Below are 26693 nucleotides of genomic sequence, written 5' to 3'. Positions count from 1 at the left end.
ACACAGTAGGGCCTCAGTGCGTAGCTGCTGAGTGACTGGATAAAACGGAAATGGAACCAACAAAAATTGGAAGGAAGAAAGATAACAGAAGAATTTCCCATTCTTTCATTATCCGGAGTCAGTAAACACTACCTACAGTAAATGAACTGATAAAGCGAGGTCCAGGTATATTATTTAAAATGACAGTAACAGCCCCTAGATGGTCACAGGGGAGATCAGAGCAGTCTGTAGTAGTGGATACGTGACCCCTGAGACAAGTCTGTTCCCTCTCTAACCTCAGCCTCCGGTGTCCGGCGTTGTCTGGGAGGATGCGCTGTCGTCCTTCTGGAGAGACGGCAGGAGCGAGTCTTCTCCCCCACAGTCTCCTCCGCAGTCCCAGGACGCGGAGGAAGGTGGGTCACCTCACAGCCGGGTCCCCCCAAGCCCACCCGTCTGGGGACACCCCCAGCTGGCCTCTCCCAGAGACGTCCCCCGACTGCTCACACCCCTTTGATGGAGAGCGCCTTGTTCTGGAGCTTTGGGGTTTCCTTGCATCCGTTTTTCTAAAGGGCAACGTAAGAAAAAAGAAACCAGATCAAGGCCTCCAGTCTCCACGGATCTGGGTTTTATGGGCAGCATTGCAACAACCCTCAGGAGGGCCGCGGCCTGCAGCTGGCCCGCCTGGACTTGCTCTGGGCCGGTCGCTCTCCGTGGAAATCCCCTCCCACGCTCACCCTTTAATCGCTTTCCAGCCCAGTGACTTTCCTGATTCACCCAGGCTCCCTCGTCTGGAGAGCGCCCACTGCCCCTCTCCCGTCTGGGCTTGACGCCTCTGATCCCTGCTCGGGTCGGCGGAGGCTGCCCTCGGGCGTCAGGCCCCGGCCTGCTGGGTCACCTCTCCCACGTAGCTGTGGTGTCTGGGTGCCCCTGCCGGAGGAGCCCGGAGCAGCTCTCCCTTGGGGCCTCGGGTCCAGGCGACCCCATCAGAAGCCTGGCTGCTGCCCAGGGACCAGAGGCCGCAGCCAGCCTGCCGGCACCACTGGGCAGACTCGGGCACGTCGCCTGCTTCTAGCTGTGTTTTTAATTGCCTTTTCACAATGCTAATGGATCTGAAGTGTGAGCAACACTTGAATGCACGGCTGCTGTAGAAAATTCAAGACAGAGACTTCCTTGTCCAGTGGTTAGGGCTTCACCTTCCTGTGTGGAGGGTGTGGTTGGATGATCCCTGGTTGGGGAACTGAGATCCCACATGACTTGTGGCTAAAAAACCAAACCCAAAACAAAAGCAATATTGTAACAAATTCAATTAAGACTTAAAAAATGGTCCACAACAACCAACAAAAAAAAGTTTAAGACAAGAAAGTATCTTCTTCCACCCTCCAGGCCCCCAACCCCGGAAACAAGAGCCGCTCAGCTTGGTCTTGGCTCACACACATTTGCACCCAGAAGAGGGAGGGGCAGGGGTCATGGACAGGGGACCATGTGCGGGGTCTGCCCAGGGACTGAAAATCCCTGTCCCGCCCTGGCACTTTCTGCACTGGCAGGTAGCTCTTCTGTCTCCTCCTAAAGGGCAGCCGATTCATGGACTTGAAATGGGTGGGGGTGATGGAGGGGAAGGGAGCCAGGTCCTAGGAGCTCCTCCTGCGTGAGAGGACTGTTTTCCCTGCTTGCCCTTGGTTTCCAACATCGCGTAGTGAGGATTATGAACTTTCACCTTCATCACTTGATAAGTGAGATGTTCCTACAGGTGCCTTTGTCAAGATCAGTCAGAGATGGCTGTAGCTGTCCAGCCTGGGACTGGGGTCCAGGAGAAGTGAGGAGGTGGAGGAGCTGGGGGAGGGAGGAAGCTCCTGGCATGTCCGTGGAGAGGAGCATTGGTGTGGGCCCTGGGTGTGAGCTGAGTTCTACCAGGGAACAGGGTGAGCAGGGGGGCTGGGAGGAGTAACCCCGAGTGGGAGTGGCCCAGGAGCCCTCCAGAGGGTCGGGACGAGGTCACAGAGTGGAAGGGCCAGGGGCTCAGCTGGGGCAGAAAATGCCCACTAAGCACTTTATTCACCATTACCAGCCTCCGGAATCTCCATGGCCTCTGGGAGGAGGCTCCCCAGGCCCATAAATGCAGAACATCAGAGCTGGCAGGTGCCCCGACTGCCCAGGATGGCCTGGAAGCCACAGCCTCAGCACCTCCCTCCCCTGGGAGCCCACAGGAGGCGCTGGGTCTCAGGCCCCACCCAACAGCCGAGCTGGAGTCTCAGCTTCACAAGATCCCCAGGAGGTTCTCAGGCCTGAGAAGCACTTCTTTGGACTTAATCGAGGTCACATCTCCATTCACATGGGAGAGGCTGACGCCCAGGGGGAGGAGGCGGGCCCAGGGTCACACAGCTGGTTCCAGCCTTGGTTCCACCACTGGCAGTGCCTTTGAATATGTCACTTACATATTCACTACTTCTGTAGGATAAAGGGGTCACATAACCACTGCTTACTGCTGATGGGAGGGTCAGGTCAGACAGCACCCAGACCTGTGCCAAGTATGCAGGGTAAGAGTGCGGGCGCTGCTCCGCCCCGCACCACCAGCCCATGGCAGCGAAGGAAGAGTGTCAGGTGGGTGGTGCAGGAGGCGGGCCTAGACCCAGCTCCTGCCTTTCTGTCCTGCTCTGCCGTCTACCTTGAACCAGATCCCAAGCCGCTGTTTGGTTCTTGGCTTCAGTTGGGTCATTTGTAAATGGCAGTAATGACCCGCCCCAGAGGGGTGAATGCATTTAAGGCCTTCACAGAGGCCGTGGCACGAAGTGCACAGGACGCGGAATGAAACCCACGAAGTGTCCAAAATCGGGAACGGGGAGCTGGCCTTGGCAGGGGTGTCTTCTCCAAGGGGGTAGCATCTGCTTTGCCCTTGACTCAGGAATCAGGGAGGACCCAGGAGACAAAGCCTTTCTCTGCAGACAGGAAAAGGGGGACTGGGAGGGGGTGTACTGGGAGGGCCCTGTGTGTCCTGCTTGGTCTCAGCCCCCCTTGGCTTTGATATGCCTCAATCCTGACAAGAAAGGGAATAAAGTGATGGGTGGAGAGATTCATCATGAACCTGGCGGGGGGTCAGTTTTAGGGGGCCTGGCCTCACTCACAGCAGGCGGGCCTCCTCCACCTGCCCCACGCTGCCCTGAGGGGCTTCCAGGCCAGCAACCGGTCTCTGGGAACAGCCTCTGCCTTAACCCAGCTTCATTCCCTGGAGGTGCATCCGGCATCCTCCCCACTGAGGCTGCTTTGGGTGACAGGTGGTCCCAAGCTTGCAGCTGGTGTTGGAGGCTGGCCGACGGCCTTCTGCTGCGGCTCCAGCAGAGGGCAGCCTGTCCCCAGCTTTGGGGCCCAGACGCCCCACCCAGCTGTTCCTGTGGGCCCTTCCAGAGCCCTGTACTGGTGATCTGTTTGCGGAACTATCCATCCCCACCCCACCCCCATAGCCAATGTGCAAACCCTTCTGGGAAGACATCCAGTCGACCGCATCCCGGGCTGCATAGAGTGGAAGTGCCAGGATGAGGGCACCTCACCTGGGGCCTCACCTCGCACTCCCTGAACTCTGCAGCACTGACTGGTCTTAAACCAGTCCTGTATGTTTAGACTCTTTCCCAGAGTCGGGGTGGGGGTCCCGTCAAGGCCTCCCCTAGGTCTGGTCCTATGGATGTGATGCACAAATTTGCTGTTAAAGCAGCTGCTTCTTGTTTTGTAAATCCACAGTGTGGGCAGAGGAGCCCAGCCCCCAACATGAGACAGGCAGCCCTCAGACGAGCTCATGCAGAAGTTCACGTGTCCGTGCACTTGGTCGAGGAGACTGGAACGCATACGTTACAAAGCTAATCCCCAAGGAGATGGTTAGGGCTTGAGGGAGGGGCCCTGGTGAGTGGGATTAGTGCCCTCCTGAGAAGCCAGAGCCCCCGCCCCCTTGTGAGGTGACCGTGTCTGTGAACCAGCAGGCGGGCTCTCCCCTGACACTGAATCTGCCGGCACCTTGGCCCTGGACTCCCAGCCTCCAGCACTGGGAGGAGTAAAGTCCTGTTGTTAAGAAGCCCCATCGAGCCCCACCTCTGGACCATGGCATTATGTTATAACAGCCCAAACAGACCAAGGCAGACACTGGTGCCAACGAGCAGGGTGCTGCCGTAACAAACACCTAAAACTGTGAGAGCGGCTTTGGAACTGGGTAATGGGTAGAGGCTGGAGAGGTCTGGGAAAGTCTGCTAGGAAAAGACCTACATCATCGTGAACAGACCTTGAAAGGGGATTCCAGTGAGGGCCCAGAAAGGAGAGAGCATTGGAGAAAGAGCCTAAGTCGTCTCAGGGCAAGAGGAGGAAGTAATTCCAAGCAGAATGTTGTAGAAATACTGATGACAAACGCCATTCTGATGACAGAAGTGAGGGGCGTAGTATTGGAAAGGGGACCCTGTTATAAAGTGGCGAAGAACGTGGCTCAGGCATGTTCAGACTCTGGTATTTTGTGGAAGGCGGACCTCAGATCAAGGGTATTTAGCTGAGCTCTCTGGGGAAAGTGTGGATAGAGCGACCTGGCTCCTCTCCATTACCGACAAGGAAACACAGAAGTGCCGGAGGGCGGCCTCATGAGCGCACAGGAAGCTGACCTTGAACATCAGCCTGCCCTGCTGCAGAAACAGCATTCAGGGTGCGGCCAGGTGACCTCCGGAGAGATGAGGACAGGTCGGCCCTTAGGGAAGCCGAGTGCAGTTCCCTAGGACACTCGGGGGATGGCCCAGACGGTGACCCAGAGACCAGAACTGCCTCCCATCACAAGAGCGTGGAGCCGCCTCCACCTGGGGTCAGCCGAGGGGCCCCTCCACGGGGCCTGGCGGCAGGCAGGGGTGGGGGGATCCCGCTGTGCCCTAGGGCAAAGGCAGAGGGTTGGTCTCTGGCTTTGTGGTCCAGAGGCGTCGGCCCCACTCCGTTTCAGACTCTTGTCCCTGTTTCTCCCTTCCTAGTTCTCCCTCGGAAGAGGGATGAGTGCCCGGCCTCTGCACCCCTCAGCCCCGGCCAGCACTACGGCCCTGGACGAGAGTCTAGACTCTGGGGCTGAAGGAACTCTGCGCGTGAGAGGTGCTGAACTTGGGGGCTGAATGCTGCCCCCCCCCCCTCACACAGTCACACGCTGGAATCTGGGGGAGTGGCCTCAGTCACATGCTGGAATCTGGGGGAGTGGCCTCTGGGAGGCAGAGCCCCCAGGAGGGCGCTGCTGCCCCTGGAAAGCCCCCATCCCTCCCCCACTCCACTGCCCCTTCCAGCAAGCTCACAGCTCTCATGCCCAGATGGGGCAGTAGGATCAGGCTGGCTGGACCCCATGCCTGGGTTCAGTTAGAATGGACACTGGGGAGGAAGCAGACACTTTCCCTCCCCAGGCCTCCTGCCAACCTGGCTGCTCCCATCAAGTCCCCCCCAGAGGAGGACACCAGCTCCTACCCCCAGAGCAGGACACCGGTCCCCCCATCCCCAGAGCAGGACACCAGCACCCCCACCCCGAGGGCAGGACAGGTGCCGGGCTCCTTTCTGACAGCTTTATTGATGGGGTGCAGGTCAGTTTGAGCACAGGCCGCGCTGCAGCCCTGGGTCCAGGCAGCGCCACGTGGCATCACCCTCCGTCTCTGGGGTCAGCGGGCCTGGCCCGCCCTGTCCTCCTGCTGCTCTGGACCTGGGGCCTGGAAGGGATGGGTGGTGTGGCCAGAGGGGGAGGGTCCCAGGAAAAGGGTGGGGCCCAGGTGGGCTGGGGCGGGTATCCAGGTGAAGGCAAGCTGCATGCGCCTCCCTCCCTCAGGGTCAAGCCGGTCATGCTGAGGACGATTCCGGGGCTGGGCTGCGCCAGAGGCGCAGCACCCCCACGCCCATCCCCCACAGCCTCGGGACCCAGGCTGGGCAGAGACGCCCTCAGGTTTGGGCGGCCATAAGGTCAGGGGTGTTTCATCAGGGCCCTGCCACACGGGAGCTTGAGCCCGGGGAGGCCAGACCACGTCCTGTACTGGGGCCCTAGGGCCTGGCTTGCGCCCCCCCCCCGCCCCCGCCCGAGCTGGGGGGCACCGTGGCCCACAGCCTCGAAGGCAATAGGCCAGGGCAAGTAGCCCCTCCATTCGGGCCTGTCTGCATGTCCCCCGTGACTCCTGGGCGGGGACGCCCTGGGCCTGCTCTGAGGGAACTAGGAGGCCACCCATGAGGAGCACGGCCCGCCCCCGCAGGGCCCCCGATGATGGATACTCAGCCTCTAAGGGCGGGAGTCTGTGGGGAGGGGAGGGCAGGGAAGGGGAGAGGTGGGGGGACACCCAGAGCCAGAGGCCCAGCTGGTGACACGGCAGGCCAGGCGGGGTGGGGGGGCGCCTGGGAGGGGGGCCTCCAGCAGACACCCAAACCAAAGGGAGCCAGACGCCCTGGGTTAGTCCTTAGCTGAGGGAGGGAGGGAGCCTGGCAATCTCGAGGTCGCTGGGGGTGATGAGAAGCATGGCGTGGGCAGCGGGGCGTGGGTGCGGGGGGCTCACTCAGAGTGAACCAGAGCCCCAGCCCCCTGCCCAAAGCCAAAGCCCTTGGGCCCGAAGTTCTTTGCGTAGCATCCTGCAGAGAGAAGAGAGGGGTGAGGACCCCCACTCCTGCCCCAGCACCTGCCGGAGCCTCTGGGGCAGTGAGGCACACAGCAGAGCCCCCACAGCATCAACGCCGATAGTGAGGAGCATCCTGGCTATGCCCCTGCCTCTGAAATCCCAGGAGAAGAGCCATCTGCGGTCAGAGGGTCAGATCCCCGGCGCCCAGGCCCCGCCCCACCCGGCCCCACCCTCCGGCTACTGACCGTTCCCACCACCCCCACCGGGGCTCCTTCTGAGCTGCACACAGAGGCCTCAGAAGACACTCGGGAATGGACTCCAAGGCTGGAACTGGCCGTCGCGTACGGGCCTGACTGCCCAGCCCTCCAGGAAGGGAGGGCATCGAGGGGAGGCCGCTCACCTTTGCAGTAAATCTCGCCATCCTTGTCGGCCAGGGTGGTGGACTCGAGGCCTTTGCCGCACTTGGCACATCGGAAGCAGGACTTATGCCAGGACTGGGGAGGGAAGGAAAGAATTAACTCTGCTGCCCCAGCCCATCCCCTTGGAGGTGTGATGAAGACACCTGTGGGGTCTGCCCAGCCTCCCCCACCTCCCGGAGGAGGTGCTGGGGGCCAGTGCCACAGCTGCCCCACGAAGGGCAGGCGGGGCCCCCCAGCTTTGTCCCAACTCCTGACCGGGACCCCTGGTGTGGGTGTGGGCTCGGACCCATCCTGGCCGTGGTTCCAGGCCAGTGGCCCCCTCACTTCTCACAGGGGACGTGACATGCACGCTGGGGCCTGGCCGCAGGGCCGGCTTTTGTGGTCAGCAGGCCCCTGGAGTTCTCGAGGGCCCTCACTGCAGCGGGAGGCTGCAGCCGGGCAGGGGCCAGGTACAGAGGCGGTGCCTGGCACCCTGGAAGGAGAAAGGGTCCACGGAGCTCCGGGAGAAGGCCAGGGGCCACAGAAGCCCCGCTGCTCCAATGAGGTGCTCGGAAGCCACACAGCCAACAGCCCCTCAGGGGAAGCCGGCCCGGGTCTGCACCCCGTGGGGGCCAGCCAGACCCCAGGTCAGCTGCCAGCTCCCAGCTGACAGCTCTGCACAACCGGGAAAGCCAGAGGCCAGTGGTGGCAGACGGGACGAAATGAAACACAGCCTTTTAAGGCCAAGGGGGCTCCCTTGCACAGCTGCCCTTTCTGAGCTGGAGATGGGAAGGAAATGGCAGGCCCTGGGCTTCCTGGCAGCCAGGCCCACGCGTGTTGGCTCCTGCCCAGGGCTCTAGGGGCCTCGGTGTCCGTGCTGAGGGCACCCCTGCCTCAGCTCGTCCTCGGGGAAGCCCAGGCTGCCCCCCAGTCTCCAGGCAGATGGAGGACTGACCACCGCCACTGTCCCTGCAGACACAGTCGGGCCCCGCTGGTGGGGTCAGCACCTAAAGTCTTCCTGCTTCTCAGCCCTTCTGGGGGCACGGACGCTGGTCTCCTCCTGCCACCTCTGCTCGAAAGAGAACCCCTCCTCCGGAAGGGAGAGAGGGGCCCTCACTCTAAGACCCCGAGGGGGAATTGAAATGCTGATGCCTAGGTATTTTTTGGTGATTCCCTATTCTCATAGTGAGACACAGCAGAAGAAACACCAACTTAATCACATCTCCTGTTTTCATATCATTTAGTGAACAGCAAGGATCTTCACTTCAACCTCACAAGAACCCACAAAAGCAATGACGGTGATGGTAGCTGACTGGTGCCGCCACAGCCTGGGCACTGCACTGCACTGGGCTCCCCGCACCGGCTCCGTTCAGCTTTAAAGCCAGCTTGCCTGGCGGGCCTGCTGCGTGTGCTGCTTCAGATGCGGGGCTGAGGCTCAGGAGGGGATCCATCAGCCTAGGCTTCACAACAAGCAAATGGCGGTCATCCTGCTGGGTTTACAAACCTCTCCCAATGGACAGAGGTGGAAACAAGCTTCAAGGCGTAACATGGCCCCAAGAGGAGGCACCAGCAGTGGCGGCCAGCTCCTAGGAGTGGGCAAACCTGGGCTTTCACCTGTAACACAGGTGCAACTCCCTCCCCAGCGGGCCTGAGGGCTAGTCGGGGACCAAGCTTGGTCTAGACCCGTCCTGTGTGTTGTCCCCTGTCCACGTGCCCAGCTGCTGCTCAAGGCTGAGAAGCCCCAGAGGCCAAGACTCGGGTCCAGAGAGGCTGCAGACAGGCTCCAGGCCCCGCGGCGTCACCCTGGCCACATCTGCGTGAATGTCCAGCACCATCTCCGGGGCCCTCGTGAAGAAGCCTCTCCTGCGGCCCTCTGACAGCTCATCTGAGGGCCACCTGTCCCTGCAGCCTCTCCGAGGGAGGGTCCCATTGCACTTTGGTGACTGGGGGTGGGGTCTACTACTGGAATATTGCAATGGGGGCAGGCAAGACAGCCAGACCAAGTTTGCCTCCTAGGAGGCTCTGACGGGCCTGAACCTTGGATAACTCTGCCCTGGGGGCACATGAGTGGGTTTCTGTGGATTTGGGCTGGTTCTTAACATTTCTGTATCACAAATCCTTTTGAAAATGTGGTGAATGCTATGGATCTTCTTCCCAGACAGAGATGTGACCCCCACACAACGATGCACATTCTTTTCAGGGCTGGTGTACGTGTACCCTTAGAGCTCAGCAGACCCTGACTCTGGAGACATGGATCGATCAGAAGCTCCCTAGGAAGCGTGTTTGCTGTTGTTCAGTCAGTCAGGTACTTCTGCCCCTTTGTGACCCCCTGGGCTGCAGCATGCCAGGCTTCCCTGTCCTTCCGTATCTCCCAGAGTTGGCTCAAACTCATGATGCCATCCAACCGTCTCATCCTCTGTCGTCCCCTTCTCCTCCCGCCTTCAATCTTCCCCAGCATCAGGGTCTCTTCCAGTGAGTCGGCTCTTCACATCAGGTGGCCAAAGTATTGGAGCTTCAGCTTCAGCATCAGTCCTTCCAAAGAATATTCAGAACTGATTTCCTTTAGGATGGACTGATTGGATCTCCTTGCAGTCCAAGGGACTCTCAAGAGTCTTCTCCAGCACGATTTGAAAACATCAGTTCTTCGGCACTCAGCCTCCTCTGTGGACCAATGATGAGGCTGCTATGATGGGGGATTCAGCTCCCTGGAGACTGGGAGGCACAGGGGACAGGCAGCCTCACAGACAAAGGGACCCCTTTCGTGGTGGGCTCTGAAATGAAGGGGAAGCTACATCAAGGGCGCAGGCTTCCCTGAGCAGTGGGAGCACACTTCAAAGCCCCGGAATGCACGGTTCAGGAACATGTGTGCCACCCCTCCCTACCCCCAGCATGCCCGGCCTTACCTTCCCAGCGCCAATCACCTTCTCGGCTGCATAGACGGCCTGGCTGCACCGCGGGCAGCGCTCGGAGCCCCCGACCTTCTGGGCGAACTTGGACGTGTTGGGGTTGGTGGTGGGCCTGTGGCCGGGGGCCCTGCTCAGGGAAAAGCATGCGGTGAGGGGACGTGCAGGGAGCGACAAGGTGGAGGGGACAGGCCTGGAGGGCGCCAGCCGCAGGCACCCAGCCCAGCCCGCCGCACGGCTGTAGCTGCCAGGGCTGCAGAGTTGGCTCTGCTGATGGGGGACGCACCCAGGGCCCAAGGGTCACTTTCGCCAATGGGGGACCCACGAAGGGCCCGAGGGTCACCTCCGCCCATGGGTGACCCACCAGGGGCCTGTAGTATTCCTTCCCCGAGACGTCAGACTCCCCTCAGCCCCAGTTATAACGCCGGAGTCACTGACAGCTTGTCTGCTAAGAACTGGCCCCCTCTGCCCCCTGTTCCTTCAGCGCGTCTATTACTAGAGTCTTCCCAGGAGAAATCAGCTGACAGGTCGCTCCCACGGGGTGACAGCCTTGGTGTGGAAAGTCACTGTCACCTGCGACCATCCCCCAGGGCCAAGGGGCCGGCGGGCTGACTGCCAACACCCAGCTCACAGCATGTCAGAGGTCAGGGGGTGCTGGGGGCCTAGTGACGCCCGTTTCCAGGAAGGGAACCAACACCCGGCGAGCCAGGCTGCGAGGTGGTCCGGCTCAGACCCTCAGTGGCTGTGGGGCACCTTCAAGTCACTGATACTGGCTGGGTTTTCTCATCTGTGGACAGAGGAGAGGGGCCCAGCAGTTCTCGGGGCTCCTCCCAGTGCATGGAAATGCGGCCACGGCTCCGCACGGAGAGGGGCCTGGCTGCTCCAGCCCCTCTGCGCTGCTGCTCTGACGGGGCCTGACGCACAGGAGGACCTCTGCTCTGGGCGGGGGTACTCACTCCTCATGTCTGATGCCGAGCGACTCCCCCTTGTCCATGCTCAGGGTGCCCGCGCCCTGCCCGTAGCCGTAGCCCTTGGGCCCATACTTCTTGCCGTAGCAGGACTTGCAGTAGATCTCCTCGCCGTGCACGGCCACAGTGGTGCTGTCCAGGTTCTTCTTGCAGACCACTGCGGGGGGCGGGGGGGGGGGGGGCAGTGGGTCACGGCCAGCCCCCACTGCCGAAGCTCCCTGGGATGCTGCACAGGCAACGTCCTGACCTCCCAGGAGCCAGGGGCCTGGCAATGGGGTTGGGGTGGCCAGGGAACTGGGAGGGGAGGAGGGCCTACGGATGCTGGCCCAGTGCCTCTCCTGGAGCTGGGTGGGCTTCCTCGCCCCCCCGCACCCTGAGAGCTTCCCGAGTTCATGGGGCCCCCAGGGGGTGTGCCGGGCCTCACCGCCCTCGACAGACACCGTGGGTCCCGACACAAGAGGAGAAGCAAGAAGGGCAAGGCCGTCCTGCTTCCTGCTATTCAATTCAGAAGGGATGCTCATGGGTGCGGGGGCAGGGCAGAGACGCTCCCGGGGGAAGGTCAACGTTTGTTCAGCATCCAGCCTGAACGGCTTGGAAATGAGATACAGGCTGTGCTCATCATGACAACAGGATCTGAAGTTTCTAGTCGGAAATCACTTGGCCGCAGGTCAGATGCTGGGAGAATTCCCTGACTCGGGGCAAAGGGGGATTGGAATGGGGTACACTGGAAGGCCTGCAGAACTCCCGCAGCCTCCTGTGGGCCTCAGAGCGGCCCCGTGACCCAGAGTGAGACAGTGTGGAGCCCAGGGTCGCACGGAGCCCAGGCTAGCCCACGTCCAGGGAGCGTCCTGGCCAGGCTACACGCCTTCCCAGCCCCGTGTCCCCACCAGCACATGACAATGGTGCCCCCGAAAGATGGCTGAGAACTGAATGAGGCCTCGCTGGGGAAGTGCTCAGCGCAGTGCTCTGTGCACAGCAGGTCACCGTGAGCGCTGGCTGCCCCAACAGTGTGAGAGAGTCAGCACCCTGAGGGCCAGGCCCCAGAAGACCATCAGCGTCCAGCCCCGAGTGCTTCTCTCCAGAGACTCACGTCCCATTGATGTAGGTTTGGGCCTAGGATAACAGGCGGGTTCCACGAAGGCCCTGAGATGGGGGAGGCAGTGTGCCCACCGGGACCACATTCTCAAACACATCCTTCTGAAGAGGGACCCTGGGAGCAGCCAGCCTCTCCTCCTCTCGAGGAGCACTCAGCTTACCTCCATGCCCCTTGCCAGTTCTTTGCCTTGAGATAGATTCCTCCCCCCACCCCCACCTCCACCGTGTGGCTCTCGGGATCTTAGTTCCCTGGGCAGGGGCTGAACGTGGCCCTTGGCAGTGAAAGCATCGAGTCCTAACCACTGGATCTGTAGGGAATTCCCAGCCTTTCCCTTGCCTTTAAAGGCCAGCTCTCTGCCCCCACCCCCACCCCTGGGCCAGGTTGGAGACTTCAGACTAAATAAGGACCCTCTGGTCCTGCTTGTGAGATCCCCATGTTCTTCCAGCACGCGGGCAACCAAATATGGGCCACCCCGCCGCCTCCCCAGGGCTTGGCTCCGGCCTGGAGGAAGCAGGCACAGCAGGCCAAGGGCTCCATCATTCCCTTCTAGGGTGGGAAGCCGGGAGTCGGCCTGGAACTGCTTCCCGTAAGACCCAGAGTGACCTGGAAATTCCTAAGACTAGACAGGAGGCTGTGAGTGAGACAGAGCAGCCCGGGGGCTGAGGTCTCCTTGGGCGACCTTCCCTGCAGGGACCTGGGGGTGCAGCTGGCGCCTCCCAATGTCCCCGCAGCCTGGCGCCTACAGGCAAGGGGGTGCCGCTGTGGGTGGGGCTGTGAGCACCCTGGGGCGAGGCCAGACCAGCTCTGCCTTCCCATGGGCTGACCCCAGGACAGGGCTGTCACAGCTCAGGGACGACGCAGCCTCAGGGCCGATGCCCACAGAGCCAAGGCCCCCCACCCAGGCTGGGGACTGTTTGCCACTTCTCGGACACTGGGGTGCACGCTGCAAGCCCAGCCCAGGGTCCATCCCATCCCCCCAGCCCCGCGCCCCTGGCTTCCCTGACTGCCCAGCTGGCGGCCACTCCTCCCCGGCAGCTGCCATTGGTGATCAAAGCCACATGTGAGGTGGAGAGGGGTCCTTGGAGCCAGCAGTCTGGCCCCTCTCCCTGGCCAGCAGCAAGCCCTCTTATGCCCTCTGAGGAAAATCAATGGCCTGAAAATTCCTGAGCGCAATGAGCTGCTGATGACACCACACGGCTGTCGGCCTCCTCTGGGCCGGATGTCAAAGGCTCTGCCCAAGCTCGCTGCCCACCCGCGGCTGGCACAGCCCTCGGTCAGCCTGCGTCAGCCTCGGCAGGCGTGGGACGCATGCTGCCTGCTCTGGAGGTGGCTTCTGGCTGGCCCAACCACAGCCGGTGGGAGCCGGTGCTCCTTCAGGGCAGGTGGCCCCGGGGGATCTGTGTCCCGCTCGGGAGAACGGGCTCCGGAAGCAGTGAAGCCACGCTGGGGGGTGCAGGGCCCGGTTCCCAGACCTCCCCAATGGGCTGGGGCCACCCCGAGTCCCAGTCTTCTTGCTGGGGATCCTCTGTGTCGTGTGTGTGTGAGCACGCGCATGTGTGTGGACATATATGTGCAAGTGTGCATGTCTGTGTGCGCATGTGCACGGGTGGGTGGGTGCATGTCTGTGTGTGCACACGTGTGTGTCTGTGTGGATGTGTGCGCGTGTGCATGTGTGTGTGTGCGCGTGTGCATGTGTGTGTGTGTGTGTGTCTGTGTGCGTATGTGTGCATGTCAGGGAGCAGCTATCATTGACTGAACATTCACAACTGCTCCAACTGCTCCTTTTGTTTTCTGACCCCTTCCTCTCAGTTCCCGCAGCCCTGCCCCAAGAAGTAGGTGTTGTTTTCTCCCCTGTAATGTTGAGAAAATGCAGAGAGAGAAGGAGGCACCTGGCCCTCAGCATCCAGAGAACAGAAAGGAAATTCACATCTGGTCTCTGACCCTCTGGTTCTGAAGGCTCGGGGCTTGGCCGCCACGCTCCTGCCCACCCAGCGCCACTGCCTGGGCTCAGGGGAAACAGGTCACCTCCTCTAAGCCCCTCAGCTCTGAGCCCATCAATCAGGAGCCTGCGGACATCCCCCCGCCTCCAGGGCCCGGTGCTCAGGACACCTGGGCCCCAGCCGCACCCAGCACCCCAGGCGCCCAGGCGCCTGCCCACCAGGCAGTGAACGGGGCCCGTCTCCTCCCAGCCGTCGGGACGACATCAACATCCCCTCACGCGGACTGTCGGGCGGAGGTGGGGGCTGAGGGGAGAGGCCTCCCACCCAGAGATGCCAGGGGAGCCCAGCCCCTCCCTAGACACGGCTGCCCATGAGGCTGCTGCTGGTGAATTTATCTTTGAGGGATAGCTGACATGTTTATGTCCATTGCCCAAGGACGTGAACTCAGGCAAACTTCGGGAGATGGTGAAGGACAGGGGGGCCTGGCGTGCTAGGGGTCCATGGGGTCACATGGAGTCGGACACGACTGGGCACCTGAACAATAGTTGTTGTTGACACACTGTGTTATGAAGTGTCAGCTGTCCGACACCAAGACTCACCTTTTCTAAAGTCACTCACCTGTGACTATTTTAAGTGCTGCTGTGCTCCCTGTGCTCTGCAATACATCCTCGTAGCTTTTTTATCTCACATGTAACAGTCTGTACCTTTTAATCCTCTCCCCGTCTTGCTATCCCCCCACTAGTGTATCCTCTGCATCTGTGATTTCTGTGGCCTTTTAACAAAGGGTAATCTGGGTCCAGGGATTGGTGAAACCCTGGGCTAAAAGTGTCTTGCTCTTAAGTGCCAGGACTGTGGTAGGGAGAGAGGGAAGACAAAGTGAGTGGGAAGTTTTCCCCGCAGGATCTTTCCGGCTTGGCTCTCAGGCCCTGGTGTGTCCACCCCCTCCAGCTCCTCGGGCCAGCCCCCCACAGCCCCCGCCTCCGCCTTAGAAACAGCTTCTGAGGAACACAGGGGCCCTGAAGCGCCTCCCCGCCCCCGCTGCGCTCCTGCCAAATGTCAGGCTGTTTACAACCGTCCCTCCCAAGGACCGTCCCCCAGGGCCCGACAGGCCGGTCATCCCCATGGCGACAGCCGGCCTGGGCGGGCACTCACAGCACAGGAAGCAGGACTTGTGGAAGCTGCTGCCTTCGCACTGGACCTCTTCAGCAAAGTACACCGTCTTCTGGCACACCCCACACTTCTTGCCTCCTCCCCAGTTCGGCATCCTGCAAGTGGACACAGAGAAGGGAATGAACTTTCCAGGGAGGTGGATACCTGGATGGCCCAGGACAGGGCCTGGGGCAGAGGCCTCCCCAGCAGGCAACCTGGGGGCTTCCCACCCTGGAGCCCACAGGGAACTGCTGCGCAGCCACTGTATTTTCAGCGACTCTCCCCTCTCCACCCGCCAGCCCTCTAGGACATAAACTCCCACAAGACTCAGGCTGTCGTAGAAACAACAATAAAGCCTTTGCTGTGTGCATCCAGGCAGACAAATCTCACAGCAAAAGAAACAGGTAAGCTAGAACTCATAAAACACAAACTATCTGTGTCGGGTCTCAAACAGGCAAAACTCACACTGTCAAGGGAATTACACGTGTGTGAGAGAGTGATAAAGACAAGGGAGTATCAGAGACTACTGACTTAGATGTGGCACCTCGAAGACAGAAAAAGGGGTCCGCCAGGGGTCATCACATGGGGCCTCCTGTTGTAATTATTCTTCAAACTACGCAAATCAGTTCAGTTCAGTCGCTCAGTCGTGTCCAACTCTTTGCAACCCCATGAATCGCAGCATGCAAGGCCTCCCTGTCCATCACCAACTCCCGGAGTTCACTCAGACTCAAGTACATCCAGTCAGTGATGCCATCCAGCCATCCCATCCTCTGTCGTCCCCATCTCCTCCTGCCCCCAATCCCTCCCAGCATCAGAGTCTTTTCCAATGAGTCAGCTCTTCACATGAGGTGGCCAAAGTATTGGAGTTTGAGCTTTAGCATCAGTCCTTCCAAAGAACACCCAGGACTGATGTCCTTCAGAATGGACTGGTTGGATCTCCTTGCAGTCCAAGGGACTCTCAAGAGTCTTCTCCAACACCGCAGTTCAAAAGCATCAATTCTTCAGTGCTCAGCTTTCTTCACAGTCCAACACTCACATCCATACATGACCACTGGAAAAACCATAGCCTTGACTAGACAGACCTTTGTTGGCAAAATAATGTCTCTGCTTTTTAATATGCTATCTAAGTTGGTCATAACTTTCCTTCCAAGCAGTAAGCATCTTTTAATTCCATGGCTGCCGTCACCATCTGCAGTGATTTTGGAGCCCAGAAAAATAAAGTCTGACACTGTTTCCACTGTTTCTCCATCTAATTCCCATGAAGTGATGGGACCAGATGCCATGATCTTAGTTTTCTGAATGTTGAGCTTTAAGCCAACTTTTTCAGTCTCCCCTTTCACTTTCATCAAGAGGCTCTTTAGTTCTTCTTCACTTTCTACCATAAGGGTGGCGTCATCTGCATATCTGAGGTTATTGGTATTTCTCCTGGCAATCTTGATTCCAGCTTGTGCTTCTTCCAGCCCAGCGTTTCTCATGATGTACTCTGCATATAAGTTAAATAAGCAGTGTGACAATATACAGCCTTGACGTACTCCTTTTCCTATTTGGAACCAGTCTGTTGTTCCATGTCCAGTTCTAACTGTTGCTTCCCGACCTGCATATAGGTTTCTCAAGAGGCAGGTCAGATGGTCTGGTATTCCCATCTCTTAAAGAATTTTCCACAGTTTATTGTGATCCACACAGTCAAAGGCTTTGGTATAGTCAATAAAGCAGAAGTGTTAGGGGAAGCACGCTGACTGAAACCACCCACCCTGGCCAGGCACCATAGTAACCATTTGCATGAGTTGTGTTATGACAGGAGATCCTGATAAGGAATAGGGAACTAATAAGCTGCCACCAACCGGAAGAGTTAGGGAAACGTTGAAAGGAGACACCGCGTGTCCATCCACTTCCCAGAATCCCTCTCGCTAACATCCATCTTGGCTGAGCGATGCGTGCACCACCAGGAAAGACTCTGAATTAGAGTGATTGGCCAAAGACCACCTGGAAACTAATCCCATCACCATAAACCCCAAGACTGCGAGCCACGCGGCAGAGCAGTTCTCCTGGGTTCCCTTAACCTACTGCTCTCCACCCGGGTGCCCTTTCCCAATAAAATCTCTTGCTTTCTCAGCACTTGTGTCTCCTCAGACAATTCATTTCTGAGTGTTAGACAGGAGCCCAGTTTCGGGCCCTGGAAGGGGTCCCCCTTCCTGCAACAGAAGTAGATGTTTTCCTGGAACTCTCTTGCTTTTTCGATGATCCAGCAGATGTTGGCAATTTGATCTCTGGTTCCTCTGCCTTCTCTAAATCCAGCTTGAACATCAGGAAGTTCACGGTTCACGTATTGTTGAAGCCTGGCTTGGAGAATTTTGAGCATTACTTTGCTAGCATGTGAGATGAGTGCAATTGTGCGGTAGTTTGAGCATTCTTTGGCATTGCCTTTCTTTGTGATTGGAATGAGAACTGACCTTTTCCAGTCCTGTGGCCACTGCTGAGTTTCCCACATTTGCTGGCATATTGAGTGCAGCACTTTCACAGCATCATCTTTCAGGATTTGAAATAGTTCAACTGGAATTCCATCACCTGCACTAGCTTTGTTCCTAGTGATGCTTCCTAAGGCCCACTTTACTTCCCATTCCAGGATGTCTGGCTCTAGGTGAGTGATCACGCCATTGTGATTATCTGGGTCGTGAATATCTTTTTGTACAGTTCTCCTGTGTATTCTTGCCACCTCTTCTTAATATCTTCTGCTTCTGTTAGGTCCATACCATTTCTGTCCTTTATTGAGCCCATCTTTGCATGAAATGTTCCCTTGGTATCTCTAATTTTCTTCAAGAGATCTCTAGTCTTTCCCATTCTATTGTTTTCCTCTATTACTTTGCATTGATAACTAAGAAAGGCTTTCTTATCACGCCTTGCTATTCTTTGGAACTCTGCATTCAAATGGGTGTATCTTTTCTTTTCTCCTTTGCCTTTCAATTCTCTTCTCAGCTATTTGTAAGGGCTCCTCAGTCAGCCAATTTTTTTCTTTTTCTTGGGGATAGTCTTGATCCAAACCTCTGTCCATAGTTCTTCAGGCACTCTATCAGATCTAATCCCTTGAATCTATTTCTCACTTCCACTGTATAATTGTAAGGGATTTGATTTAGGTCATACCTGAATGGTCTAGTGTTTTTTCCTACTTTCTTCCATTTGAGTCTGAATTTGGCAATAAGGAGTTCATGATCTGAGCCACAGTCAGCTCCTGGTCTCGTTTTTGCTGACTGTATAGAGCTTCTCCATAAGCTCTATAAGTCCTCGCATGTAGGTTTTATATGCTCTTTTGTATGTAAGATTTAGCTCACCAAAAATTTTTTTCTTTAGCCACATCACAGGGCTTGCAGGATCTTTCTTCCCCGACCAGGGATCGGACCTATACCCTTGTATTGAACGTGTCAAGTCTTAACTCCCCAGGAATTTCACCCCCCCCAAAAAAAAACTCAATTTTTTTGAAAAAGCAGGAGTCAGACACAGAGGGCAGGACTGAAGCTTTAGAGCTCATTAGGTGGGGGGAGGCGGAAGCATTTGCAAAATCCAGTTTTCCAGTACCACCCCCAGCCCAATGAATCATGACCTCTGAGGATGGGGCACCAGAACAGGAATATTTAACAAGCACCCAGCTGACTCTGAAGGCAGTAGCCTGGGACAAGTTGAGAAGCTTGAGGTTGGTTCTGAGCTGGGGTCCTGAGGCCAGGTGGGTTTAGTCCTTTCCTGACCCTGCCACTCACTGCTGTGTGTTCCTTGGGCAAGGGAGCTAGCCTTTGTAAACCTTCGTTTCTGCATCTTAAAATGGGGACAAAAGCAGAAGCTACATCACAGGTTACTTCTGGGAAATCAGGGAGGCATGGCTTAGTGCCTGACACAGGGTGAGTTCAGGGACCCAGGGCTGCAGGGTCAGAGCCCAGGATCAGGGATGGCGACCCTTCCAGCTCTTTGGACAGAAGTGTACGGAGGAGGGACTCCATGGGAGGACTGGGGTGCTGGGAAACAGTGGGGGGCCAGGGAGGAGTACCCTCCATGGGAACTCGGGTATGGGCACCCGGGGTGGTGCCGGCAGCTGGAGTCTGGGCAGGGGCAGGGGGCATGGTCCCTTCCACCAGGGGCTTCCCATCGGATGCAGTTCAGGGAGGAAGCTTGCCCCCGAAATGTCTCTTTGCTATGTGGATTATTTCAAGCTGAAAACAATCAAGGCCCAAAAAACTCAGGAAGAAACATCAATCTTCCCTCAAATGCCTAAAAGAATTCCGACAGAGGGCCAGTTCCCCAGTACTGCAGTTTCCAGAGATCTCTGTGAAGAACACAGGCCGGGTGTGGTGGGGAAAGCAGGCAGGGCCAGGAGACCAGTCCACTCTGTGTCCCCTTATCTCTGCCCGGCCGAGCAAACACTGGTTTCCAAACATTTGCTTTCCTTCTCCATGTCAACTGGCTCCTCGCCTCTGAAGTCCCAAACCATTGCCCCAGCTTCCTCTTTTGTCTCTAGCTGAGCATGGTATTTAATGTGAGGGTTTGGGCCCCTTTGGGAGTTACTCGGTTTTTTGGGTAGACATGTTATTAAGCTTTGATTTGCTCCTGTTCATCTGTCTCAGGTCAAGGTAACTCTTTTCAAGTCAGAAGGAGCTAGGAGGGCGCAGGGAGATTTCTTCCCCGATGGGGACACAGGTGTCGGCTCAAGGAGGAGGCCCGGTCCAGGTTCACTGCCACGCCCTCAAGTCTGCGTGTGCCTGGCACACAGGCGCGTGTACAGGAGTGTGCGCCTGGCACACAGGTGTTCACACAGGTGTCTGAGACGTCGCCCCGCTAACGCTCAGAGCTGCAGCCCAAGGCCCGCAGTATGCTCATGGGGGTGTGCGGGCCGAGAGCAGGCTCCTGTGGGTGAGGGGTGCAGGGAGCTGGGATGCTCACTGTCCACGGCCTCTGCTCTGTCTCCCCGTCCCGAGGGTTGGGGTTCCTCTGCCGCCACTGCTCTTGTGGTCACCCCGCCGAGCACTTCCACTGACCTTGACCTCTGCCCTGAGTCCAGGCTCACACACCCAGTTTCAGGGAAGCACCTCGATTTCAACACCAGCCACCTGAACTCATCACCTTTTCTCTACAACATGCTCTTTTTCCTGACTGTCCATTTTGTTGCTGGAACCATAATCTTCTCTGATCACTAAGGAATCTCATCCTGAACCCCAGAATGGGGCGGAGCTCTGTACCCCACTCCACCCACTCACCCCAAACCCTGACCTCCCCGCCTCTCCAGGCCTCTTCTCACCACTGAGGTTCACTGACCCTCAACAGCCCCCTTCTCCTTGGGAATCAGCCCAATTTTCATCCAGGGCACTGGACCTAAGCTGACTGCCAACGTTCCCGGCTCGGGGCTCAGCTCCCATAGCGCCAGGGCCGGTCCCTGAGGCCCCACTGTTCCTCCGGCCCCCTGTGGCAGGGCTGCAAAACCATCTCCATGACAGACAGTTAGGTGGTGTAGTGTGGTCATTACAGTCGGCCTAACCTCCAGCCGCCTCCCGACCCTTCCTTGCTGCAGAACCCCATTTGAATCAGGCAGACCCCGCTCCCTCAAGTGACCCCCAGGAGGTGCTCAGGGCAGAGCTGGACCCAAAAGTCACTCAGTGACTCCAGCCCCCTGAGGGGTGGTGCAGGCACAGCCACGAGCAGAGCAGGGAGTCCTGGGGGACGAGCCGGTTCCCAGAGAGACATATGGGTTCCCTCCTGCCTCTTGACGGGTGCCGGGACGTGACCCCCGAACCCCAGCCCTCAGCATTCGGCAGACAGCCTGTCCCGAGCCTGCAGACCCACTGTGTGCCGGGCAGTCTGCAAGCACCATCCACCATTCCTGGCCACCCGGAGGCGGGGACCTGCCCATGGCATGGATGAGGACATGGGGCGGGGGAGGCCTGCAGTCAGGGCTGCGGTGAGGTGGCCACCCAGCCCCGTGCTGGCCCTCTGCGCTTAGTGGACAGGGCTTGGCGACATGGGGACCCAAGGGCTCCCGCCTCGCCTTGTCCCGGCCCTGAGCCCACAGGCTTCGTCCTCCAGCCCTGGGACACCCCTGAGGGGGGAGGTTCCCTGACCACGCGGTGGGGAGCTGTTCCCAGCTGTGGTTTGTTCCCGACACAAAAGCCCTCCTCCCTCGGGAGGCCCACGTCCAGCAGGGCCCGGGAACCCGAGGTGGGAAACTGCTCGGCTGCCTCCCAGCCAGGGACCCCCAAACTGGGGGGAGGTCCCCTTCAGGAACCCAGGGGACAGACAGGGCTCAGCACCCTGGGGCAAAGAGCACTGACCCAGGCCATGGGCGCCCCCCGCCCTCGTGAGGACCCCTCGGGAATCTATGGGTTGAGGGGGCTCAGCTGGGGGCCTGGCCACCTCCTTTCACCAGGGAGGTTCCTGCTCCACCCACTCCCTCCTGCCAGCCTGAGTCCAGCTGACGGAGCCCGAATGCCTTAAAAGGAAACCTACTTCCCAGACCATCTGGAGTTCAACAGGGACGCCTGGCTCCCTCTCAGCTGCCTCCTCAGGCCTGGGGGCAGAGCCCCCCCCCCCCGCCCCCGCCCCCACAGGAGGGGAGGAAGCGGGGAGGGGTCCAGGCAGTGCAGAGTTCAGGAAAGGGGATCTGGACCCATTTCTTCCCAGCCGAAAGGTCAGGCTCCCTTCTGCGCTTGTGTGCTCCTCCCTAGGTCAGGCCATCCGCTGACTCCGAGTCTCATTCTGAGGGTCGGGGGGAAATGAGAGCAGCGGCCCAAGGCCTGGCGCGTCGTGGGTCGCGCTCCTGAGGCACCCCCGGGCTGGACGTGCGCTGTCCTTGCCCCAGGCCATGTCTGCTCTGGGTGCCGACCCTGTGGTCACACCAGCCCTGACCCCCCGGGGGGTTTGGTTTGTCCACTTCACCGTGTCTACAGTTCCCACTGAGCAGTGGGCTTCATCTCCTGTGGGATGGCTGGAAACACCCCGACAGCTATTCCCCTGAAATGTCAAGGCCTTCAGGGCTGCCAGAAGCTAGAAGCCCGGGACTGGATTCTTCCGACCAGCGCCCGGGTCGGCCCGCTGCCCCCAGCCTCGTCCAGCTGCAGCATGAAGACTGGCTCGTGGCTCCTCTGTCCTGGGAGCAGAGACCTGGCCGGGCTCGGGGCTGCGGAGGACAGACGCTCACGTTCCGCCAGCAGTGTGAGAACATCAGGCCGAGGTGATGCCCAGGGCGCTCACAGTTCAAGTCTAAGAAACCGGCTTGTCCGCCAGCGTCTGCGGGAAGGTCTCCCCTCCTCAGATCAGTGACCTGATGGCATTCCCTGCCGTGTCTTTGTCCCCAGTGGAAAATCCCAAACTTCTCTGTTCCAAAGCCTCCTGCTCCCCAGGGACAGAGGGCAACTCCTGGGCCCAGAGGGCAGGTCCCCTCCAAACAGTCTGGCCAGGAAGGGCTCGCCGGGCCGGGTGGTGGGCTGGGCGAGGCCTGGCCAGGCTGGGTGGTACCTGGCCAGGTGCACACGGGAGCTGTCATCCTTTCCAACCTGCTGCTCAAGCCTTTCCCCGCCCCCACACCGGAGGGCAGCCAAGGAAAGAGGGGTGCCTGGAGAAACAGAGTCCGGGAAATGGTCCTGCCCTGAAAGGTGTGGTCAGTCACTGCTGGGGCGCAAGGACCGACATGGGGTGCAGGCCCGGCCTCAGCGTCACACAGTTTCTGGAACTCTGCAGGCAACTCAGCCCGCCAGCACTCCTGTGCGGACCCCACAGTGCTCCAACCCCGTGTCACCCTGCTCCCTGTCTCTCCGCTCTAAGTTCTCTCTTCAAGCCCAGGCCCTGAGGCCCTTGTGGGGCGGTGACTGCGCCCATCATGCTTTTACCAGCCGGGCACTCCCCACAGGGTTCAGAATCTGAAGGTCAACAAAGGTAGAAACAGCGGGCTAGGATTTAAGCATTTTTAAACTGTTACAGGAAGCCTGATATTATAACAAGGTCCCATAGATTAACCAACAGATAAAGTGATGTCAATTTAGTAACAGTTGGTTACCCATGCTGAAAAGGTCTGAATTATTTTCCTGGATTAAATTTTTAAAAGCAAAAACAAAGCACATGAGCCCTTAGCCTGTGTAAAACAGGCTGCTTGCAGCTGACAAGTCAGGCAGCCCCCGCGGGCCCTGCAGAAAGGCAGCACCGCAGAGGGGGGTCTGCTCGTCTCGCGTAGGAGTCAGACGCTGTCTCCGGCCCTAGGAAGCCGCAGAAAAGCTGCCTCCGTATTTACACTCTTTACCATACATGGAATCACTCGGTGATGACGTCAGACGAATTCCTGGGGAGCTGCGTAGTGCAAGCCCAGCGTCACCGCAGAAATTCCTGACCACTGGGTCTGTGGGCGCCTCCCCCCTTCCTGCCCCCAGCAAATCCCTGACCACTGGGTCTGCAGGCACCCACCCCTGCCCACCCCAACCCAGCTCTGCCCCTGGCTTCTCCTCTGGAAGGCTCTTTTCCAGGCTGCTTCTCTTTCTTGCCAACCTGACACTGAAATCCAAACACGCATCAGACTTGGTGAGAGCGCATCCCCGGGACCCAGGCCCCAACTTCCGGGAGGCCCTCCCCTCTCCCCACACCGTAGAGGACCCAGTGGTGGCAAGTTCTAACCCGACTCCTTCCACACTCACACTAGCAGAGCCGTGTCCTCCCTTAAGCAGTGTGTAAGCTGCTGTAAAGCTCTTTGTAAAGCACGTCTGTCTCAGGAGTGGCGGATCTGTCCCTGGAGAGCTGATCAGAGACAGGAAAGGCAGAGTGACCCGGAGGCTGGGTGCAGGCCTGGAAGGTGTCTGCCTGGGTCTCAATAGCAGCCTTGACCCTGAGTGAGTCACTGGTCACCTCTGAGCCCCAGCTTCCGCCCCACCTCACAGGCTGCCCCAGGCGAGTCGGTGAAAGACACAGGCCAGTCCCGGGCTGGGGAGCACAGATGTCAGCCAGCTGTTCTCTCGGGAAAGGCCAGCTCTCCTGCCCAGGGTCGTGACTCTTTCCTTATTTGCCGACACGTCCGAGGGTGGCAAGTGGCGACCTTTATTCTCCTCGGTGCCTCAATATATCCAATGCACGACTCCCCCGTCCTCTCCAACCCAACCTCACAAGAAGCCGGCTTACAGAAACTTCAGCTCCAGCAGCCTCTCAAAGAAGCCTCCCCAGTCTGCCTTCTACCAGGAGGCCCACGGTTAATGAAAACCTGACCTGGGCCTCCGTGCCACACAGGCGCGCCGGGCCAGCACGGGTTTGCAAGGGTCACGCGTGCCCAGCAGGGCAGCTCGGCTATGAGCCCACGTCTACCCGTTCACTCACCAAATGTCTACTGCCCGCCAACCAGGTGCCAACACTACACTCCCGGCCAGGAAGGCCCTGCCAGGACCACAAGGCAGAGAGGTCTGCTGTGAGAGAAGGGACACCTGGGCCAGGAGGGCAGGCGCTGGGTGGCCCAGGGGTGGGAGTGTGGCCTGTAGACCTGTGCCAATGGTTTCTCCCCAGCGACCCCCAGACTCTTTAAAGGGCCAGCGCTGCCCCTCCCCCTCCCAGCACGCCCTCTCCGCAGTAACCCTCCTTCCTTGTCGTTCTCCGCCTCCTCCGCCCCGGATTTCCTCCCTGCAGGACCGGGTCCTTCCCTGGGAGACGGCCAGCAGTGCAGGCTTGGATCCAGCCACAAGGACAGTCTCTCTGGAAAAAGGTGGCCGGGGTCCCGAGCCTGAGCCCACCTTGACCCTCAGGGGCTGACAGTAAGTGGCGGCAGGGAACACGACCCCCAGGGAGTGCCCGGATCCCAGGGGCTCTCTGAGATGACAGGGGGCGGCCAGCTCCTCTCGCCTCTCCAGCTTCTGGGAGGCAGGAAGGCTGGGGGCGAAGACAACCTGCCCCGCCCTCCCAGGACCGCGGCCAGAGAAGCAGAGCCCCGCGTCCAGGCCGGCAGAGTATCCGGGTCAGTCTGCCTCGGCATCACCTCTACAAGTTGAGGCCCCACTTCCACCAGAGCCCCGCGGGCCTCCAGGAGCTACTGCGACAGGACCCCCAGGCCAAGTCCCCCCAGCTGGGAGGGGCTGCACACCCGTCCACGCCCAGGAGCAGGGGCGGGGCCCAGGCCTTCAGGAAGGGGCGGAACCCACTCCCGCTACCGTCTAGCCCGGGGTCTCGATCAGATCACAAGCGGCGGGAAGGGACGAGCGTTTGCAGCATACTCGGCAGCTGTGAGCGCCGAGGACGCGCCTGCCTGCACGCTGCTTGTTGGGTAACGGGTTGCAACTTGCTTCAAGTATGCTCACAGCGCCCCTTACTGCCCCCGGCCTTCGGGACTAAGGCTGCAAACACTGGCTTCCTCCAGGCTTCGGTGGCGGTCCCCGCGCCGCGCCAAGTCCCGGGGCGTCAGGGGTGAAGGCGGCGGGGCGACCTTCATCTAGCCCTTCGCAAAAGGGGAAACTCGCACCCGCGCTCCGGGCACAGCTGTGCCAGGCGGGCCCCCCCCCCCCCCCCCCCCGCCCGCTGCACGTTCCCCCGGGCAGGAGGGGTGGCACGGATGCCCTCATCCCCCGCCGCACAAGGAGCGTCAGTAAGCGCAGAATCGCCCATTGTCCCACCGCGGGACCCGCCGGGGGAGGGACCCGAAAGGGGAGAACCGCGGCCACTTCACCCCTCTCCTCCGCCCGCGCCCACCCTGCGCCCCTTTTTCTTGCGACCCTCCCTGTAGCATCCCTGGAGGCGGCGGCGGGGCTGGAAGGCCAGGGGCGCCCTGAGCTCGCGGGCAGGCGCTCCGGCGGGTAGGGGACTGGGTGCTCGGCGGCGCGCGGGCCGGGCGTCCGAGCCCGGCGTGCACTCACCTGGCAGCGGCCGAGCGTGGCAGGCGGCGGGCAGGCGAGAGGGCGGGCTCTGGAAACGAGGCTGGGCGCGCCGGCCCGCGCGCAGTTTTGTTCCGCTGGAGGGCGTGTCCGGGCCGCGCCAACCCACAGGCTTTGCACACCGCACCAGGCCGGCGCCGATGTCACCGCCCCGGGCTGATGTCACGGCGCAGGGCCGCCCCCAGGTCCGGGCCGCGCCGGCTGAGCTCCGGGGACCCTCTGTGCGCCCCGCCGCAGGGGAAGCAGCGGCTCACTATGCCCGGAACTTCTCAGCGGTCCCGGCCGCCGGACGAGGGTGGAGACACACGTGATCCGTGATCCACGATCCAAGAGCCCAGATAAACGTGTGCCGCAGGAGAAGGGGGGTTGTCTGTTTGGTGTCCTGGTAGCAGGAAGTCAGGGACACGGGGAGGGGGTGCCGCGCCCCGGTTAGGGCACCATTCCCCCTCCCAGGTCTGATCCCGCCCCTTCCGCATACCCGCTGGTCCCCAGGCTTGGACGGCCCACCCCTAGGCCTCGGTCCCAGTCTGTGAAAGGAGTATAATCCACAGGGAAGTGGGGTTGTGGCGGGCAGTGGAGATCCTATAGGCTTAGCAAGCCTTCAGCAGTGCCCTTCAGTGAGGATCACCCTGCCTCCAACAGCTCTGTCCCCTTGGCCTTCCCCAGTCGAGGAGCCCCCTCCGCCCCCCAAACAGCAGCTCTGAGAAGTGGGGGTGACGCTGGGCTTTTTTTCGGGCCTTGGAAAGCTGCCCTGGGGTAGCTGCCAGTGAGTGGGCCACCCAGGGGTTCTGCTGCGGCATCTCAGAGGCGCACAGCT

At 59.6% G+C, this 26693-nt stretch overlaps 1 protein-coding gene across 3 annotated transcripts; it reads right to left on the bottom strand.

Moving 5' to 3' along the window:
* Positions 1-82: 82 nt before the first annotated feature.
* On the bottom strand, positions 83-26221 carry CSRP1 (cysteine and glycine rich protein 1). Of its 3 annotated transcripts, none has more exons than XM_027565905.1 (6): positions 25859-25980; positions 15018-15130; positions 10818-10986; positions 9862-9991; positions 6961-7054; positions 83-542 (listed from the first exon to the last, which is right to left on the bottom strand). In XM_027565905.1, the coding sequence occupies exons 2-6, from the start codon at positions 15127-15129 to the stop codon at positions 403-405; spliced, it is 645 nt and encodes a 214-aa protein (XP_027421706.1). In that variant the 5' UTR covers position 15130; positions 25859-25980; the 3' UTR covers positions 83-402. The 3 variants fall into 3 exon arrangements, with proteins under 3 accessions (XP_027421706.1, XP_027421707.1, XP_027421705.1); XM_027565906.1 differs by lacking the exon at positions 83-542 and adding an exon at positions 5518-6573 and having other exon boundaries at positions 25859-26168; XM_027565904.1 differs by lacking the exon at positions 83-542 and adding an exon at positions 5518-6573 and having other exon boundaries at positions 10818-15130; positions 25859-26221.
* Positions 26222-26693: the final 472 nt, after the last annotated feature.

Source organism: Bos indicus x Bos taurus, chromosome 16 (assembly GCF_003369695.1).
Source record: "Bos indicus x Bos taurus breed Angus x Brahman F1 hybrid chromosome 16, Bos_hybrid_MaternalHap_v2.0, whole genome shotgun sequence".
Classification (NCBI taxonomy): domain Eukaryota; kingdom Metazoa; phylum Chordata; class Mammalia; order Artiodactyla; family Bovidae; genus Bos; species Bos indicus x Bos taurus.
Note: the sequence above shows the minus strand (reverse complement) of the source record. Positions and strands in the feature narration are given on the sequence as shown.